At 34.1% G+C, this 20,729-nt stretch overlaps 1 protein-coding gene across 2 annotated transcripts in view; it reads left to right on the top strand.

Moving 5' to 3' along the window:
• TTC39C (tetratricopeptide repeat domain 39C) overlaps positions 1 to 20,386 on the top strand; it is a 138,770-nt gene extending 118,384 nt beyond the window's left edge. For both annotated transcript variants that reach the window (XM_074201786.1, XM_074201787.1), the window contains exons 9-14: positions 553 to 662; positions 4,218 to 4,341; positions 11,535 to 11,632; positions 17,223 to 17,327; positions 18,921 to 18,959; positions 19,647 to 20,386. In XM_074201786.1, the coding sequence (XP_074057887.1) occupies positions 553 to 662; positions 4,218 to 4,341; positions 11,535 to 11,632; positions 17,223 to 17,327; positions 18,921 to 18,959; positions 19,647 to 19,736 (566 nt within the window). In that variant the 3' untranslated portion in view covers positions 19,737 to 20,386. The remainder of the gene's footprint in view (positions 1 to 552; positions 663 to 4,217; positions 4,342 to 11,534; positions 11,633 to 17,222; positions 17,328 to 18,920; positions 18,960 to 19,646) is intronic.
• The last annotated feature ends 343 nt before the right edge of the window (positions 20,387 to 20,729 follow it).

Raw genomic sequence — 20,729 nt, 5'->3', positions numbered from 1 at the left:
GAACACGTCTAGCATTTGGCCTATTCTGCTGTGACCTAGCATTTAATTACATACCTTCTTCTTTTTTTTTTTAGGTGTTTTTTTTTTTTGCAAGGCAAATAGGGTTAAGTGGCTTGCCCAAGGCCACACAGCTAGGTAATTATTAAGTGTCTGAGACGGGATTTGAACCCAGGTACTCCTTACTCCAGGGCCGATGCTTTATCCACTGTGCCACCTAGCCGCCCCTACATACCTTCTTCTAAGGATAACTAACTGTTTATATGTGCAGATCTCCTACCCAATGAGGTAGAAGATCTTAGAAAACAGAGAATATGTCTTTTGTCTCTAGTATCCTCCACAGCTCTGAGAATATAAGCATATAATCAGTAAATTCTAATTTGATTAATTTTTCCTCAAAATGCTACAGCCTTTTCTTAAATATTTGTCTTCTCTCCAAAAATATTTACTTTTGTTTGGTGGTTCTTTTGTAATGTCTGAGGATGTAATAAATGTAGGCTTCCCTCAATTATCTGTTCTGATATCATAAAAAAATGTTGTCATGATTTCTTACAGTTTGCCAGGGAGCCACTGGTGATGTGGATGGGGCGCAGGTCGTATTCAGAGAAGTTCAGAGACTTTTCAAAAGGAAAAACAACCAAATCGAACAATTTTCAGTCAAAAAGGTACATTGAAACTGATATTGTATCTGGAGTTTCATGGATATTGTCATTTATAAGCCATACTACTTTGGGGGAGGTATCAGATAATTAATTAAAATTATATTACAAGATAGTCACAATAGCTGGACCTGGAAGCCTGTGTCTATAATCTCGACTACTGGGGAAGCCGAGGATAGTGAATCCCTTGCACTGGAAAGTTCTGAGCTTAAGCTGGTTAAGCTTATTAGGTATTTACACTAACTCCAACATCAGTGTAAGAATTCCAAAGGAACAGGGCCCACTAAGTTATCTTTGGATAATCCATTTTAAGATTAAAGAAGTGGGGGCGCCTAGGTGGCACAGTGGATAGAGCACTGGCCTTGGAGTCAGGAATACCTGAGTTTAAATCCGGCCTCAGACAGTTAATAATTACCTAGCCGTGTGGCCTTGGGCAAGCCACTTAACCCCATTGCCTTGCAAAAACCTAAAAAAAAATTCAAAAAAAAGATTGAAGAGGTGACAAGTACATGATTTTTTTAAATTAGAGAACCCAAAGAACATTCAGGTCTTGACTGAAGGGAAATAAGAATAGACCAGAATTTCTCATTAAAGAAGACTGAATTCTAAGGCGCTACTTCCAAGTGTGCTATTAATAAAGTTGAATTATCTTGGGTTATATGACACTTAAAATTTATTTTGCATTTTATTCTTGCTTTAAATTTATTAGGTTTGAAAGAAAGATAATTTAATGAAATAGTTGAGTGTGGATTAGGACTTATGAGGGAATAGTGGAAAGAATTGGAATTGAATAAAATAAAAAAAATTCAATGAAATCATAGATAAAATCCAACTTCAAAGGTTCCAATAAAAAATCCTCCTCTGGAAGAGGTTATGAATATTTTTTGAATTAAAATTACTTCATTTTTAATTTACATTACTGAAATTTCCATGTCTTGATAGTGTGTCAAGTATAAATGAGATAGATTTGCATATATTCAGGATGTCAAAGCAAAATCCTTTAAAATATTGTAAAGAAGCAAATTAATTAGATATAAAATTATTAGTATGACTATCATTCCTGCTGAGCATGAATTCTGTAGTGGCATATCCTGTGTAAAGTTAACTTAGCTTACCTTTATAATAATAGTAGTTATTACATAATAATGTCCTTACTATAGTTATTCTTTAACATCGTGTTTAATTTTCACTGCTTCAAACATTTGTATGATTTTATTAGTAATTTTATTTTCATCTTCCTGTTAGCTAGCATGCACATTCCTGACTGTGTGCAATAGAGAAAAAAATATGAGAAACTCATTACAAACAAGTTTGTGGAACAGCTGGTATTGTATTAGGTATTAGGTATTTCACTGGCCTTGGTTCACCCTACTATTATAAAGAGCTCCCTCTACGTTCATTCATATTTTCATTGCTTCCCTTTAAAACTCAAGTTTTCTGTTGCCTAGTACAAGTTTTTTTGGACTCCCAAGTGCCAGTGTGTGTGAAGTCAGGTGTTAGGTATAACTTCTTGCTGCAATGTCCACAACTGCTATCAGTTTGGTGTTTTTTTTTTTATTTAAGGCAATGGGGTAGAGTGATTTGCCCAAGGTCACACAGCTAGGCAATTATTAAGTGTCTGAGGTCAAATTTGAACTCAGGTCCTCCTGACTCCAGGACAGGTGCTCTATCCACTGCACCACCTAGCCACCCCTGAGTTTTGTGTATGACTCATTATATCTGCAAAAAGGAGGAAAATGTGGTACTGTAGATTTCATATATTATTAGAAGTGAATTGTCGCAAATCAAGGTTTTTTTTTAATTTTGATGAATGTAGAGGGAGCACAAATTAGTTACTATGTTAGGAAGAGTATTATCAGAATTATCGTTTTGAATGTTATTCTACTTTATTTTTTAAATTGTATGCAAAGATAATTATCAACAGACATCTTTTTGTGAGCATGAGTTTCACATTTTTCTGTCCCTCTCCCTTCCCCTTTCTCCATGACAGCAAATAATCTGATATAGGTTATACATGTACAATCATGCTTAAAATATTTCCATAGTAGTCATGTGAAAGATGAATAAGAATTAAAGGGAAAATAATCATGAGGAAAAGAAAAAATAAAACAAGTTTTAAAAAGTGAACTTTGCTCTGCATTCCAACTCCATTGTTTTTTCTCTGGATGTGGATGACATTTTCCATCACAAATCTTTTAGAATTGTCCTTAGTCACTGAACTGACTGCTGAGAGGATCTCAGTCCATCATAGTTGATCATCACACAATGCTGCTGTTTATGTGTACCATGTTCTCCTGCTTCTGCTCACTTCACTCAGCATCAGTTTATGCCAATCTTTTCAGACTTTTCACTTATTCATGGTTTCTTATATAACAATAGTACTGCATAACATTCAGGTACCATAACTTGTTTAGCCACTCCCCAATTTATAGTCATCCCCTCAATTTCCAATTCTTTGTCACTACAAAAAAGAGCTGCTATGAATATTCATGTACATGTGGGTCTTTTCCCCTTTTTTATGATATTTTTAGGATATAGTTCTAGGGGTGGTCTTGCTAGATCAAAGGGTAGAAATGCAGTTTTATAGCCCTTTGAGCATAGTTCCAAATTGTTCTCCAGAATGATTGGATCAGTTCAGAATTCCACCAGCAGTGGCAGAATTAATGTTTTGATATAAAGAATTGTATGCAGAAGAGTGTATTTTCAACTATCTTTAGCAGAAGATTATAGTTTTTGTTGGTTGCACAAACCTAACCCCCTATTTTCCATAGATTTAATGTCAACATTTGTGTTATTTTTGTATCTTTACTTTTTCCTAGGAATGTTACCTTTGTGAAAAATGAGAATTAACTGTACATTAAAACTAAATCTCACCCTTAGTGGGAAACCTACTTTAAAGTATTACAACCATTTTCCCCAAAACAGCCTATTTCAATAGCCCTCTTTTAAGGATCTCTAATTCACTTTTCAGACCCAGATGAATTTGTATAAGTTTACTATTCCCATTGGTTCCCTATTTTCTCTTCTAGAGAAAAAAAAAGGAAAAAAAGCTCCCTGGAGATTTAATTATCTAATCTTCTTCTGTCCACACATTTTCATTGTCCTGTTCCTCAGAAGAACTATGCTTATTATTCCTTTTTCTTGTGTTGTTGAGGCTGAAGCTTCTCAAGAGTAACAGCATACTTGAGCTGTGCAGAACTTAACCTTAAGTTATCAGAGATACACTATGGAAAAAACCATGTGATTGGTAAATATAAGGAAGGTTCATGAGCTAGGAGTAGATGATTCAGTGGGTAGGGATATGTTTCAGAAACTGAATGATAGAGCTACCAAAAAGAGAGTATCTTTCTCCCTAGGGATCTCCTAACCTCTGGTTTAAGATCTGATCACTGAGCCTCCATCTCCCTCAGTGTCCTCATCTGCCAAATGGATATTAATAACAATATCTTCCTTTTAAAGTTGTTGTACTAATAAAATCAGAACACATTTGAAAATTACGTTAAAATCTTGAAGTGCTATATAAATTACTAGCTTATAATGATTTATTTTAAAATTTTATAGGCAGAGAGATTTCGTAAGCAAATACCAACCAAAGAGCTCTGTGTGCTAGCATCCATTGAAGTGTTGTATTTGTGGAAAGCCCTTCCAAACTGTTCTCTTCCCAACCTACAGAAAATGAGTCAAGGTAAAAAATTTATTGATTTATTTGTTTTTCCAGTGATCATTTGCCTATTATTAATGTATCTGATTCATATGGACAAAGATGTTCTTCTTAGATAAAAGATATGGTGGCTAAGAACATTTGATAGGAAAAAAAGTAGAAGAAATTAGGGTAGAGAGATAAAATGTACATTTATTATGAGAAATACATGGTGGCAAAATAATTTTATTTATTACAGATGCTATGTTTGTATTTGATGTTCTGCATATTTGTTATATAGCCATATTTTTCTGTCCATCTGTGAAGGAAACAGGGCACAAACACATTTATTGTAGTCAATTATTGAATATCTTAGTATGTAAAATGCTTCACAGGAATTAAAAAGGAACAGATCACACTTTAAAATATAGTAGTGTAGATGGTGGCATGAAAGCAACATTTCCCTGGAACTCCTTACCAAGGGAAATCCAAAAGCCTTCAAATTATGACTCTAGCCAAAATTTAGAGGGCAGAGCCCACAGAAAGACTGAGTGACACATATCCAAGATAACTTAGAAGTTCTGTGGGAAAGGTATGTTGCACCAGGACCAGAAGTTGGAAAAAACCCAGTCCCAGCCCAGGAACAGCTTGAAGGGGTGGGGAGAGAATTTGGCTATACCAGAATGAGTGTGGAGTGAAGAGCACTGGCTGCAGAACCTGCAGTGAGAATCAGGAGAAAACATCCTGCACTTCCAGAGCACAGCCCACAGACAGTAAGGGGACCAGGGGCGAACTCGGCAGAAATATCTCTATTCTACCTGGGGGAAGGACTCTGCTGTTTACCCACACTCAGATCCTGGTTGTAGTTTAGGCTTCCATACTATGGTAGCCCAGCAGAGCTCCTCCTTACAGCTTCAGGTCAGAAGGTAGGGCTGTGGTCTTCTACATATCAAAGCACAGGCAAGAGAGAATAAGACCTTGGATGAATAAAGGTCCCAGTGGAGTGTCCCCCCCCAAAAATCCCAAAACCTTGGAAGTGCTGTAAATTAGTCTTGGGCAGAGTAAATAAGTAAACAGAAAAAGAAGAATCTGACCATAGAGAATTACTTAAGTCCCATGGAAGTTCAAAACACATACTCAGATGATGACAAAAATCTAAACTTTCATATCCAAAACCTCCAAGAGAAACAGAAAATGGGCTCAGACTATGAATGAGTTCAAAAAAGACTTTGAAAAGCAATTAAGGGAGGTAGAGGAAAAATTGGGAGGAGAAATGAGTGTGATGCAGAAAAATCATGAAAACCAAATTAGCAGCTTGGTGAAAGAAATATAAAAAAAACTGAAGAAAGTAATATGTTAAAAACCAATTTAGGTCAAATGGAAAAAGCAAAACAGAAGGTAAATAAGGAGAAGAATGCCTTAAAAAGCAGAATTGGACAGCTGGAAAAAGAGATTTAGAAAAAAAGCTCTCCAAAGAAAATAACTCCCTAAAGGAAGCTGATGACTTTGCAAGAAATCAGGAAGAAATAAAACTCTTCCAAAAAAGCCAGAAATTAGAAGAAAATGTGAAATATCTCACTGGAAAAACAACCAAACTCGAAAACAGATCCAAAAGAAATAATGTGAAAATTACAGGGTTACCTGAAAGTCTTGACCAGGAAAAGAGCCTAGACTTCCTTTTTCAAGAAATAATACAGTGAAATTGCCCTGAGATCCTAGAATCTGAAGGTAAAATAGAAATTGAAGGAATTCACTGATCACCTCCTGAAAGAGATCCCAAAAGAAAAACTTAAAGGAATATTATAGCCAAATTCCAGAACTCCCAAATCAAAGAGAAAATTCTAAGAGCTGCCAGAAACAAACAATTCAACTACAGAGGCTCCATAGTCAGGATTACACAGAATCTGGCAGCATCTACATTAAGAGTTCATAGAGATTGGAATATGATATTCTGAAAGGCAAAAGATCTTGGTTTACAACTGAGAATCAACTACCCAGCAAAACTGAACATCTTCTTTCAGGGGAAAAGATGGACTTTCAATGAAACAGGAGCCTTTCAAACTTGCCTATGGAAAGTTTGAGCTCCAAGTACATAGAGGAGGTGGATGAGAAGGACTAACTATGAGGAACTTAATGATTGAACTATTTGTATTCCTACATGGGAAGAAGATGTTGATAACTCATATGAACTTAATAGGGTATAGAAATCTTTCTTACCCTAGAATAAAATGAGAAGAAAGGGATGGGATAAAGGGAAATGGGGGGAGGGAAGGGGGGGAATAGGAGATAGAAGAGAAGGAAGATTGTGGGAGAGGGTACTCAGATACAACACACTTTTGGATAAGGCCAGGATGAAAGGAGAGAAAGAATAGAATAAGTGAGAGTGGTAAAGAATAGAATAGAGGGGAAATACAGCTAGTAATAGCAACTGTGGGAAAAAATATTGAAACAACTTCTCTGGTGGTCTTATGATAAAGAAAGCAACTCACCCCAGAGATAGAGCCATTGAATCTGAACACAGTCTGAAGTATTTTTTTCTCTCTCACTAATCTTGAAGTTTCTCATCTTCTTGGGGGCGGTTACTCTTATAACAAAATTATTGTAATATAAAATAAATCATGAACAGAAAAAATGTAGTAGTGTTTTTTTGGTGTTTTGTATTTGTTAATTAAAAATGACTTTAAATTATCTTTTTTGTGGGTGGAAATTCACTTAAATTAGAACTTAAGAAGTTTTACTGTGAGATGAGATGTATTTTAAAAATTAAATATAGTAGAACTTATACATCCAGTTGATAATTGAGTTGATCTTCAAAGAACCATGTTATGTTCTGCTCTTAATCCATTTATGCTGCCATTGTACATTTTGAGAACATCTTTTTTGGAATCTCCTTTGAAGCTGCAGCTTACTCATTGAAATTGTTACAGTGCAAATCCTTCTCCTTTGAGGGTGCATATAATTTTATGAAAATTCTCAAAGTCACCTGGAACTAAATATGATGAATAAAGTATTCAATCTGTCTGAATATTGTTTTTCACTTAAAAAAAGATGATGACTAGAGTAATGAGATTAATTTTCTTATGGTGGGGTGCTGAGACCAACCTCAAAAACATCCAAGCTGTATAACTCTACTTAACTTTTCTTTCCTTCACTTTCCTTAACAGTAAAAAGAGAATAATAATAGCATCTATTTTTCAAGATTGTTGTAAAGACTCAATGAGATAATATTTGTGAAGAGCTGTTAGCACAATGCTTAGCCAAGATTTGCTGATAAATAAATACTTATTCCCTTCCCTTCCCTTATATGGCTCATGAACTGTCACCAAAGACATTTTCAAAAATGGGGTAACAAAAGTTGTTTGAGTATTGACAATATTATTGAAATAAGTTTATACTACCCAAATACCGGTTCTAGTATATTGGTTTAAGATGAGTCACATTGTTTTATTTTTAGTCACACTTTATAAAATGAAGAAAACATAGAGTCCTTAAAAATATACACTTAATAGAAGCCACCAAAGATTATAAGAATATTTTGGTAGTTGTATTTAAATCTGGTTTTATTAGTGAAAATTGCCACACAAGTCCTCTAAAAAGAAAACATGAACAATAAATGTAATTCTGACAATAAATGTAAATTTAAAGGAAATTTCAACATCATTTTTTTAAAGTTTTCTCCCTCCTATCCTTTCCTCTCTCTATACTCTAAAATAGCAAGTGACCTGATGTAGATTATACATGTCCAGTTGTGTTACTCATATTTTCACATTGGACATTCTGTGAAAGAAGAATCAGAACAAAAAAGGAAAAAATTATGAGAAGCAAAAACAAATTAAATTGAGCAATTAGTGTGATTTGATCTGCATTTACATTCCATAATTATTTCTCTGGATGTGGATGGAATTTTCCTTTTCAGAGTATTAGAACTGTCTTTGATTACAGCATAATTGGGAAGAGTTAAGTCTATCATAGTTGATCTTTGCAAAGTGTTGCCATTAAGATCTACAATGTTCTCCTGGTTCTACTCACTTCATTCAATATCCATTAATATAAGTCTTTTCAGGTTTTTCTGATCTACCTGCTCATCATTTTTTCCCCAAAGATTTTATTTATTTTGAGCTTTACAATCCTTCCCCTAATCTTGCCCCCCACCCCCCCAGAAGGCAATCTGCCAGTCTATTCATTGTTTCCATGGTATACATTGATCCAAATTGAATGGGATGAGAGATAAATCATATCCTTAAGGAAGAAAAAAATAAAATATAAGAAATAGCAATATAACATAATGAGATAACGGGGTGTGTTTTTTTCTAAATTTAAGGTAATAGTCCTTGGTCTTTGTTCAAACTCCACAATTCTTTCTCTGGATACAGATGGTAGTTTCCATCGCAGATCTGTTCATCGTTTTTTAAAGGGCAATAATATTCCATTCTATTCATATTCCATAACTTGGTCATCCCCTCAATTTCCAATTCTTTGCCACCACAAAGCTACTATGAATATTCTTTTACATCTGACTTTTTTATCCTTTTTTATTTCTTCGGGATACAGACCTTCCTCCTCTTTCCTATCCTGTTCCCTCTGCCCTTCAAGTTTCCTTTGTTTCTTTGACAGGTTTTCTGTCTCTACCCAAGACCATGAAGAAACCTTCCCCATTTCCTTTTAATTTCATTTCAATAAGCATCTTCAAGTACCCATTAGCAAAAGCCTGAGGATACAAAATGAAAAATGACATGATCTCTGCTTTTTGTAATCTACAGTTTAACAGGAGACATTGATTACACAAAATATAATCTAACAGAGGGTGTTAGTGGGGGGGAACAAAGGAAAGAATCATAGTGTTTTAGCATAATGTCCTCGTATTCAAAGAGAAATCATTTAGGGGATTGAGGAAAGATCTAGGGGGTATCTTTATGAATGAGATGGCACTGAGGCTGTCTATAACTCAGCTTTCTTCAGCATAGTCTGAACTGTACCTTGATAAATTGAAAATGATAACTGAATGCTGTCTCCAGTTACTGGTACCCTCCCTTTTATAATCACTCCAAAACATCATATTTAACCACTGTGTGTATTGGAAATACCCACCTTTCTATTTTCTTTGAAAATTTACCCTCTGTATTATATAAAGCACCCTTTTTTGCTTTTTAATGATATTTTATCTGTATTAGCTGATGAGATCCTAAGGGGTAAAGACCATGGCCTTTTACAGTCTTTTGTCTATTTTAGATGATAATAATCTTTTGGAGTATGGTGCCTAGAATTGCCCCATCAGTTATCCCTTTTTTTCTTTGTCCTTTCAGTTTCTCCTTCTTTGCCAATCCCTTCTGACTCCGCTCTCCATATGAATATTTATGTGCTTCCCTATCATCTTGACTTACTTGACCATTTCCTTACTTTAACTACCAGGTTTTCCAGAATAGTTTGCGCTTGGCAACCTTTGCTTCCTCATCATCCCAGTGCTCCTTTATTTCTCAGACTTTAGCCATCACTACTCAACTAAAACTGCTTCTCAGAGGTCACAGTTCACCTTCAAATTACCTGTATCTTTGAAAAAGTCTTCCTCTTCAATTCACTTATTAAACATAAATTTTGTGCTAAATTCTATATTGGGAGCTAGAGATACAGAGCCTGAAGAAAATTAGATTTTGTTTGGGGTGATAATGGTAAACAGCAGGTATAACAGCATGTATCTAGCCAATAAAATAGTAAGTAAATGCAAAGTAATTTCCCATGGTCAAACTGTTTTTACCTGGAAAGATTGGGTTTCATGTTGGAAGTTGCAAGACATTTTAAGGAAAGAGTTTAAGGAAAACTTGATTTCTCCGAATTGAAAATGAAGAGGGAAGTACATTCTAACTGGAAGACAAACTGTGTAAGACCAGCTTTACTGGAGTATGAAGTATACAAAAGATAGTAATGATAAGTAAGCCTACAAAGGTAGTATGGAGCAAGATTGGGAGGGTTTTAAAAACCAAATCGAATTGTTTATATTTTATTCTTTAGTTTCCATGATGATATTATTATGTGAGTTCTCTTGCTATCTTTCTCCTTACTCCTCCTCTTTGCCTTTCTTTAATACTTCATTCTCCTCCTATTCCTAAATGTTGATATTTTCTTTTCTACTTATATTTTCCTAGGCACTAAAGTTTGAAATCTGAGGCCTTTTTAGAGTTCTTCTTTATTCTTTTTTTTTTTAGGTTTTGTTTAGGTTTTTTTGCAAGGCAGATGGGGTTAAGTGGCTTGCCCAAGGCCACACAGCTAGGTAATAAGTGTATGGGACCGGATATGAACCCAGGTATTCCTGACTCCAGGGCTGGTGCTTTATCCACTGCGCCACCTAGCTGCCCCCATTCTTCTTTATTCTTACTCTTTCTGTTCATTAGCCAGTTCTTGAAGCTTTCCTTCCTTCATATTACCACCATCCTCTTTTTAGTTCAGGTTCTTTTTTCCTCTTGCTCAACTGACTATTGTACTAGCCTTTGAAATTGCTCATCCAGGTACAATTTTACTCCCTTCTAGTCCATTTTATACATGATATCCAGATTAATCTTCCTAATATAGTAGACTGGTATAATAGAGAAACTGATGAATTATGAACCACAAGACCTGAATTTTATTGTAGTTCCTACCATTTACAGCTTGTATAATCTTGGGCAAGTCTCTTGATCTCCATGGATCTCAGTTTCTCCATCTGCAAAAGAAGAAAATTGATCTAAATTGCCTCAGATCCTTTCCAGCTTTAAATCCATGATTGTTTAGCTTCCTATTGAAAAATCTTTGATAGACTGCAGTAGAAAAATTCAAACTCCTTAACTTGACAAACGTTCAGGCCTACCTTTAGAGCCTTATCCCTATCAGGTAGAAATTCATGAATTCCTACCTTTTAGCTAGACTCATATGTGCCTTTCATTCTTTTGCCTTTGTTCTTGCCATCCCTTTCTAGAAATTTATTTTGATCACAATTGTCTTTTGCAGTTCTATTCTTCTAGGCTTTGTCAAGACCAGAAAACTTGACTTTATATAGGGGAGTGTGTGTGTGTGTGTGTGTGTGTATGTGTATACCCCACCTTAGATAGTTCACCCCAAGAAATTCACTTTCTACAACCTTGTTTTTCCCAATTGTAAGATGAAAGACTGGGATCTGGTGACCTCTAAGAAGTATTTGCATCAGAGTATTCATGATCTTCAAGTTGTAAGTCGCCTTCCTCCTGTAACCTCCTTCTTCTCTCTCCAAGCTTGCCACCAGGTTGAGGATTCAGCTGCTGTGGGATTAAAAAATTTGCTTCTTGGTGCCATACATAAATGCTTAGGAAATTCAGAAGATGCCATTCAGGTAATTTCTGCTATAACTGAAGAAAATAAGTCTTGAAAAATCATTTAAATGTGTGCTTGGAAGTAGCAAAAAATGAAGTCTCTTTTTAAAAACTCTACCACCACTTGACAGATTGTATGTGTGTATGTGTCTGTGTGTCTGTATATGTGTGCTTGTGTGTCTGTGTCTTTGTGCATATGTGTGTGTCTGTGTCTGCGTGTAACCTTCAATCTTCTAATTTAGTTAGAACTGACAGTAAAAAAATGTCCTTCATATGTTATAATTTAAATTTTATTTAAAATAATTCCTTATGAGGAGCACCATCCTGGAGGTTCTCAGATGGGCACTAGCTGAACTGGCAGCTTTGTTGCCCACTGCCTAGTTCAGGGTCCTGGGTCCCAGGTCCCAGGTGGAGGCAGGAGATGCCACTGTTCTTTACCCTGACCCAGCAGAGCTCCTTCACAGAATGAGAGGAGCCAGCTTCAACAGCATGTCCTCTTGCTCAAATCAGACAAGTCTCAGACCAGGAGATGGTAATCAGACTTTACCCTGAATTGGACCGTTTTGCAAACATGGAAAGCAGGTGGGCCCCTGATAGCCTGAGCTCTCCCTAAGATCATTGAACAACACAGCATTCAATATCCCCAGAGCAAAGCAACAGGACAAGTCCTGACCTTCTCTCCTGAAGTGAACAAATCCTAGTCTTACCATGTAGTTCAAAGTCAGAAGGTAGATTGGAAGAATTAGCAACACCCCCCACACACACACAAATCCATTATAAAAGAATATTTATGGTGGCAAGGAAACTCAAGACACAATCTCAGAAGAAAATGACTTAAAATCATCTATAATAAAGTCTTAAAGAAAAACACAGCTTTTTCACAGATTCAGCTAGAATCCCTAGACAAAATGGAGCAAAAGTTAAAAGGTAAATAATGGGTTTTTTTGAGGAATTGAAAACACCAAATGAAAAAATTGAGAAACAAAAGCTTATAGAAGAAAGAACTGGAAAGAGAAGTAACAGCTTGGTGTAAAATGTACAAAATATTGCCCAAGCAACAAAGTCCATTAAAATTAGAATTTACTAAATCAAAAACCAGTAATTGATTCCATGAAACAATAAGAAATATTAAGGCAAAGTAAAAGGCTAGAATAATAGAAGAAAATATAAAGCATATCATAGCAAAAACAAATGACCTGAAAAATTAGATGGAGAAAAAAAAATTAAAATCATTAGACCATCTGAATGCCGGTACTAAAACAAGAGCATAGACATCCCATCTCAAGAAATCTTAAAATAAAGTTTATCAAATTTCTTAGAACCAGAGGGCAAAATGGAAAGAGAAATAATTCGCCTGTCACCTCCTGAGAGAAACCCCAAAAAGAAAACTCCCAAGAATGTTACAGTCAAAATCCTGAACTTCCAGTCAAAGAAAAAAAATAGTATTAAGTATCCAGAAAGAAAAAAAATACAAATATTGAGGAAGTGTAGTCAGGATTGTGCATGTTTGACATTCACCACTTTCAACTGACAGAAAAATTAGAATTCAATAGACTAGCAGGCAAAGGATATGGACTTACAGTCAAGAAAAACTTAGGCAACAATATCAAGTATAATCCTATAGGGCAAAAGTCAACCTTTCATGAAATGGAAGATTTTCAGTCTTCCAATGAAAAGAGCAGAGCTTATAAAGAAACTCTTGAAGTTTGTTCACAAGAATTAAGAGAAGCATAAAAAGGTAAATGTGAATGAACAATGATAACATTAAAGATAAACTGCTTACATTCTAATATGGAGAGATCGGGGGGTCATAGAGGGACTCTATTAGACAAGGCCCAGGAATAGTTCTAATATGTCTTGGTGATCTGAAGAGAAGAAAGGAAAGAGAGAAGAAGAGAAATACACTGAATTGGGTGGGCAGAAGAAAGAAAGTTAAGGGACATTATCTCAAATAATCAGGGTATTCAAGTAGACATCTATACAAACAAGAAGGAAATGACACTTCAACTTCACTCTAAATCTGAACTGGAAGGTTAAAAAAATACACACAGAGTGGATTACAGAAATAAATTTCACTCTGTAAGGAAATGGGAGGAAAAGGGGAGAAAAGAAGTAAGGAATTAGAGAAAGGGATTAGTCCTAAGCAAAGCAAACTTTAAAGATGTACAAAAATATTTTTGTCACTTTTTTGAGTTAGCTAAAAATGAGAGTGCCCATAAACCAGAGAATAATTGAACAAGTTATAAATGATGTGTGATAAAATGGTATTGTGCTGTAAGGAATGATAAGGGGGATGGTTTTAGAGAAACCTTACAAGATTTATATGATCGTATGTCAAGTGAAAGAACAACAATTTAATACGAAGATAATAATATGGTAAAGACAAACAGATTTATAGTAATAGGAATTCTGATCAATGCAGCAACCAATTCTGAATCATGGTGAAATATGACACATGCTTCCTGATAAGGTCGAGGACTGCAAAGCAGATTTGGGAATGAGTCATTTGTTTTTGGACATGGACTTTGTAGAAATTTGCTTTGCATGACTTCTACATGGATGTAATAGAGGTTTTAATTTCATTCTCATTTGGGGAGAGGGCAAGATAGGAGAAAAGGTGGATTTGGGGTGATTAAAAAATTAAATATAAATTTAAATTAGTACTTTAAATTTGTATAGTATTTTACAGTTGCTAAAGTGCTATCATCTGCTCAGTTTTTTAAGTTCCTGAAAACAACACCAGGAGGTCGGTAGGTCAGATGAGATTTCCATTTTCCAGAGGGGAAAACAGGTGCTTATAGTCTTTCTTGTTCAGAATTATATAGTAGAATTATGGATATTTTAGACATGCTGCTGTACATGGTGTGTTACCAAAGATGCTAGTCTAAATTGAGAGATTGAAAGTGAAACTCAGAGTGGCTAGGTGGTGCAGTGGATAGAGCACCAGCCCTGGAGTCAGGAGGACCTGAGTTCAAATTCATATTTAGACACTTAATAATTACCTAGCTGTGTGGTCATGGGCAAGCCACTTAACCCCATTGCCTTGTAAAAAAAAAAAACTAAACTAAAAAGAAAGTGAAGCTCACAAGGAAGTAGAAAATTTTGATACATAGTTATAGCCTATCATTAAATTAATATTTAAATAAGCAGAAGTCAAAATATGTTTTTTATTTCTGTAGAGATTGTAGAGTTACTATTTGAGATATGATAGTTTTTGATAAAGGATATTGAATAGTTTCTATAGGTAAAAATAAATGTGGTTTTTAAGTAGTGCTGTGAAAGTATTTTTCAAACTTAATTTTAACTTTCTATGACATAGATTCCTAATATTAAATGAGATCATTCCCAGGTAAATGTTAATGTTCATTGCCATCAACTTTGACTTTAAATTCTTATTAAACCTATGGAATATGCTCTTTAAATTAATCTTCTTAATGTGAGTTTGAGCTGAATTTGGATTCAAATGATTGTATTTTAAACCAGATAAGTTTATAGCTGTTAAGATTATGTTGTCCTTGGCAGTTCAGAAAATAGAAAAATACAAAATGACTCAGTACTTTATGATACTGTTTTGCTTTACTGATGATAAGAGAGAAGATAAAAAGGCAACAAAGAGCTCTAAGCAGGCAAAGTTTAGGTTGTCTGCAAAAGCTAATATATGCAGCTGAATGGTACAGTAGATAAAGTGCCAGACCTGGAATCAGAAAAACTAAGTGGTCAAATTTGGCCTCAGATACTTACTAGCTGTTTGACCCTGGGCAAGTTCTTTAACTCTCTTTGCCTCACTTTCCTTTTCTAGAGGATGAGCTGGAGAAGGAAATGGCAAACCACTCCAGTATCTTTGCCAAGAAAACTCCTAATGAGGTCACAAATAGCCAAACACGACTGAACCATCTCAATAACAGCAAAGAACTAACTTAATTTTTAGTATTCTTAAGTGTAAATTCTTGTACAGTGACTAACAAAGTTAGTATACTACTGGAGAAAATGTAATGTCAGAGGAGACTAGAGGCTTTTTATCAGGAACTTCATTCCTATACATTTTGAATTCTTTTTTTAAGAAGATATTTAGAAATTTCTGAATGAACATCACCAGAATATGAAATCTATTTTATCATAACAAACAGGAAAACAATCAGCACCAACTTAGAAAGATCAAATGATTAGACATTACATACAATTCTAATAGCTCCATCTCTTTTGTACAAATAATAAACATTAAATGCTGGGGAAAAGGCAAAGATAAAAGACTATCATCATGTTGTTAAAAAGCTTAATATTTATAAACTATTATTAAATGTAGCTTAGAGAGGTACCTAAATAGCAAACATTTGGTCTCTTTGCCAAGTGGAAAGACATATCAGTCAAAGGCAACCTTAGGTTCAGAATATAAACACTAAACTTGTTTTCAAAAATGTTGGTAGAATATTATGAACGATATCACCTCACCAAAAAAAAAAAAAAATCAAAACATGGTGGGCAAAGGAAAGGAATCTGTAAAAATCTTGGTGAGATTCAACAATGTCATCCTGTTCCAAGAACATTTTTACACGTACAAATAAAAAAATGAAGTAGATTTGTTAGCAGTTTTGTTACAGAATAACTTTATTATTGATGACAGTGGATCCCATCACATTCAGGCCCCAAGGTGTTAAAAGAGCAAAACAGGAGACCAGTTCAAAGTACACACAGAAGAAATTCATTCTTAAGGGGACCTAATTCATAAGCACTGAAGATTTAATATCAGAAAGATGTAAAGATACTAAATGATTTCATAAGTCATACATTCATCTTATTATCCTAAGGAAAGATGGTCAGATTTATGGGAGGAGTGGATGAACATAACACAACATGGGAAAGCACAGATACTGTGGGATTTATCCTGGGGTGAAATTTGGACACCAGACACTGTACAGAGTCCTCCACAGACATTTCTTTTGATCCTCACAAAACACTCAGAGGTAGATGATGGTATTATTCCCATTTGTATAGTTGAGGGAACTGGGGGAAGGCAGAAGTTAAGTGACTTGTCTAGTATCACATAGCTGGTTTTGACCTCTGCTCTTCTCACTGTGCTGCCTACTTGCTTCAGAGTGGGTTATATTGTGTATACATTGAAATTTTGAAGTATTTTAATTCTGACAAATTATTTGATGTACCAAGACAGATGATTACTCAGTTGCTCTGACCTAAATAGGAAATAAGAATGTAACCCAAAAAGATAAGAGGTAGGTCCATTTAGTGGAAATAGCTCTTGGTTTGGAGTTGGAGAACTTTTTTTCCAGTCCTGTCTTTTCTGCAACTGTATTATCTTGGGTAATTTACAGTCTCTCTATGCCCTTGCATATTTCCCCCTCTAAATTCCATAGAAACCTGCAATATAGTGCATATATTTTGTATGAAGAAACATGGTAGAAAAGGTGATGAAAATATCAAGACTTTGCAACAAGTATTGAGAAAGAAGGCTTAAAGTGAGTCTAGTTGGAGAATAATAAATAAATATAGCAAATCAGTGAACAATGGAGAAAGAAAACCAGATCCAAAGAAAATTTTTGTTCAACTATAAATGTATAAATTAATTAACTTTAATAACATTTATTTTACTTACAGTTCTTTCAAAAAGCTGTCAAAGATGAATTGTGCCGTCAGAATAATTTGTACATTCAACCATATGCTTGTTATGAACTTGGCTGCCTCCTGTTAGATAATCCAGAGGTAAGACAATATATGTTTTGTAAATTAACATAAGTAAAAATGTGCAAAGGGATAGAGCTAAAGAAGCCCCTTTTTTAAAAAAAATAACTTTATTTTTAAGTTATAAGAGATACCGATTTCATTTTTTTGTATTTTGATACTTATAGTTTCTTTACAGTAAAATGTACATCAGAGTAACTCTTAATTACTCCATTATATTTTAGTTCTCAATAATGTCTAGTGGTTTTCTTTTACCAAAACTCCCAAGAATCTATAGTTTAGAAATAAGAAGTAGGCCTTTCTTATTTGATTATCTCAAGCTAGGCATGCATTTCTTTTGGTATTAGAATTATGAATAATGCTCTTTTTAGTTTTTGCAAGGCAGTAAGGTTAAGTAGCTTGCCCAAGGCCACACAGCTAGGTAATTATTAAGTGTCTGAAGCCAGATTTGTACTCAGGTACTCCTGACTCCAGGGCCGGTGCTCTATCCACTGTGCCACCTAGCCGCCCCCCAAAATAATACTCTTTTGACAAGAGCTCTAATTGACAGTCCATTTTGAGGTAGTATCATTGTGAATTCTCGATCAGTATAGGATGGCGAGTAGTGTTAGACCCTCTAAATCCAACTTATTACCCTAATTATCTGTATCTCGAGTTGGTACATGACTAGGATATATTCTTGGTTTTCTTTTAGAAAGTTAATTCTTTATTAAATGATTTAATTGATCCTTATCTTCAGTAAATTCAATTGCTTCTTAAATATGTAGATTCTATAAATTAAACTAAGGTAGCAAAATTGTGGCACTTTTTCCTTTCTTTCCTAACTTGAATTTATAATCCTAGCAATTCTTTTACTGGAGACATCTGTATTTCATTTAAGGAAATATTTTAAGTTTGAAGTTTAGATAAAAACAATACATAAATTTGGAAAGGTAGAATGAAATGATATTTGTTTGTATATTGTTTATAGTCTTTATCACAATCACCTTGTTCCCTAATACTATTTTCAAAAGGCCAGTCCTACCCTTTTTGATAATGATTTTTCATATCCTCTAACTTATCTCATTAAAATAAAGCAATTCCTGAATTTAAAATAGAACTGTTGCATATTATTGATAAGGCTTAAAGTGCCTCACTAGTCGCTAGTTCTCTGAACTATTAGTATGTCAAGTTTGGGGTTGTTTTATTTTTATTCAATGATATCCTTTTAAGCAATAATCTTGGGGAGTAAGAAAAATATCAAGGTTCTATATTTTGTCTGAGCAACTGATTCAACCTCTTTTTGCTATGAGTTTAGGTTAATAGTGATCTTTATATAAAGATTCTGAGTTAAAAAACAACAATAAAAACACCTGAGCATACTCCCAGAGTCTGTAGAGAAGGCTTGAAAAACTTTATTTGACAGTTGGATTTCATTCTTCTTGTAATGTATCATTTTTAACAGTTCAACAAATACTTTAAAGCATTTTACTGTGCACTCTTTGGATCAGAACATGTTAACTACTTCACTTCATGTACATTTTCAGTTAAAATATCTTTTTGCTATAACTAAAATATGTTTTGTCTTTTTCAACTTGAAGGATTATTAATAGCTTTTTTTTTTCATTTTTATAGACTGTGGCGAGAGGTAGAACTCTGCTTTTACAAGCAAAGGTAAAAACACTCACCCAACTTCCCTTACATTTCCCTTCCTGAAAGATAAAAAATGTTTTTCAGTTCAAAATTGAGTGTTAAGAGTTTTCACAAAATTATTTAATAAAGGAATGACTGGGTGATAGAGACTAATACAGTGAGTTTTTATCTTTGAAGGTCTTCCTGGAACCACTACTATATTTATTTATTTGGTATTCTGTGTAAGTGTCTGAAGTCACATTTGAACTCGGGTCCTCCTGACTTTATCCATTGCTCCACCCAGCTGCCTCACTACTAATGTATTTTTAAAAATAAACAGACTTTATGTATTTCTGTGTGTTATAGTCTTCATACTTAAATCATTAAATGATTAAATTCTTTAACCAAAGAATATTCTTTGACTTTGTAGCTACATTATTCTTGTAACTAAGACTTGATAATGCTCTCTTACATGGAGAATCACTTAAGACGAATTCTGGAGTCAATATGGGAAAGTTTCTTCACAAATGAATATTCTTAGTATTTATATATGAAGTTTATAAAGTATATATTTAATTTGAGTCTTTTAGGTGATAAGTAACAGAATGTTCTTAACATCTTAATTAAAGAATTGTGCATTTTGCTTCTGGGAATACAAAATTCATTGTGATAGATTATAGCTCTTTATGATATTTTGACTAACATTCAGTAATTATATTTTTCTTATAGGAGGAATTCACTGGCTACGACTTTGAAAACAGATTACATGTTCGAATTCATGCAGCCTTAGCCTCTTTGAAGGAAGTGGTACCTCAGTGACACACGTAAAGTCTTGATTTATCCCATGCCACAGAGTTTTCTGCACTTTAAAACACATGCAGAGGATAGAGCTATTGGGAGATCAACTTCAACTTTTCTTCTGAAAACCACCTGTGCCAGAGACACATTTTTAGAGTTGGGCTGACACATAAAAAAAAAATATCCTCTTCTAAACAAATAACTTTAAAAAAAGTCAGCTGGTGAGAGGGTTAAGTGACCTTGTTCAAACAATTTAGATTTATTTTCATTTTCATTTTTGTTTGTTGAGCTAAATATAATTGACTTATGATTATTCAGGAAAAATTATTATAAGCACACATTTGACTTGACCACATTAACAATTGCATTATTAAAAATAAAAATAATAATTGTATCACCACCTATATTTGTATTACGCTTTGAAACAATAAAAACACTTTTCAATCTTTTTACTTTATCCCTACAATATTCCTGTGAATTATATAAAACAACATTATACCAGAATTACAGATGACAAGACATACAGTGAGTTAATGATAAAGAAAGACCTCCTGTATGATTACCATAGCAAGCCAATACGCTTTTATTGGAAAAATTATATATATATTTATATATATATATATATATGTATACATATATATATATGTGTGTATATATATGTATGTATATATATATATATATATATATATATATATATATATATATATACATATATATATATCTTGGACCTCCATGGGTTTTCTTAGAAAAAATCATCTCAATCCAAATACACAGTTCAGATCATGTAATCTAAAATAAATATTTCTCCAGATTATTTCAGTATTTTTTAAAATAGCAATGACCAGAACTCTTTTTTTCTCAAGACAACCAAAAAAAATACAGGAAACAGAAATTAAGTCAGAAGTATAGTTATTTAATAAATTGAATTTAATAACATCCTAAAAATGGATATTTAAGTTACAGGTTTTTTCAACTTTTCTGTGATAAATTGTGAAGTACTTACATCCTTAGTTT

This window comes from Macrotis lagotis, chromosome X (assembly GCF_037893015.1).
Source record: "Macrotis lagotis isolate mMagLag1 chromosome X, bilby.v1.9.chrom.fasta, whole genome shotgun sequence".
NCBI classification, from domain to species: domain Eukaryota; kingdom Metazoa; phylum Chordata; class Mammalia; order Peramelemorphia; family Peramelidae; genus Macrotis; species Macrotis lagotis.
The sequence above is the reverse complement of the archived record's forward strand: the minus strand, read 5'-3'. Positions and strand labels throughout refer to the sequence as shown.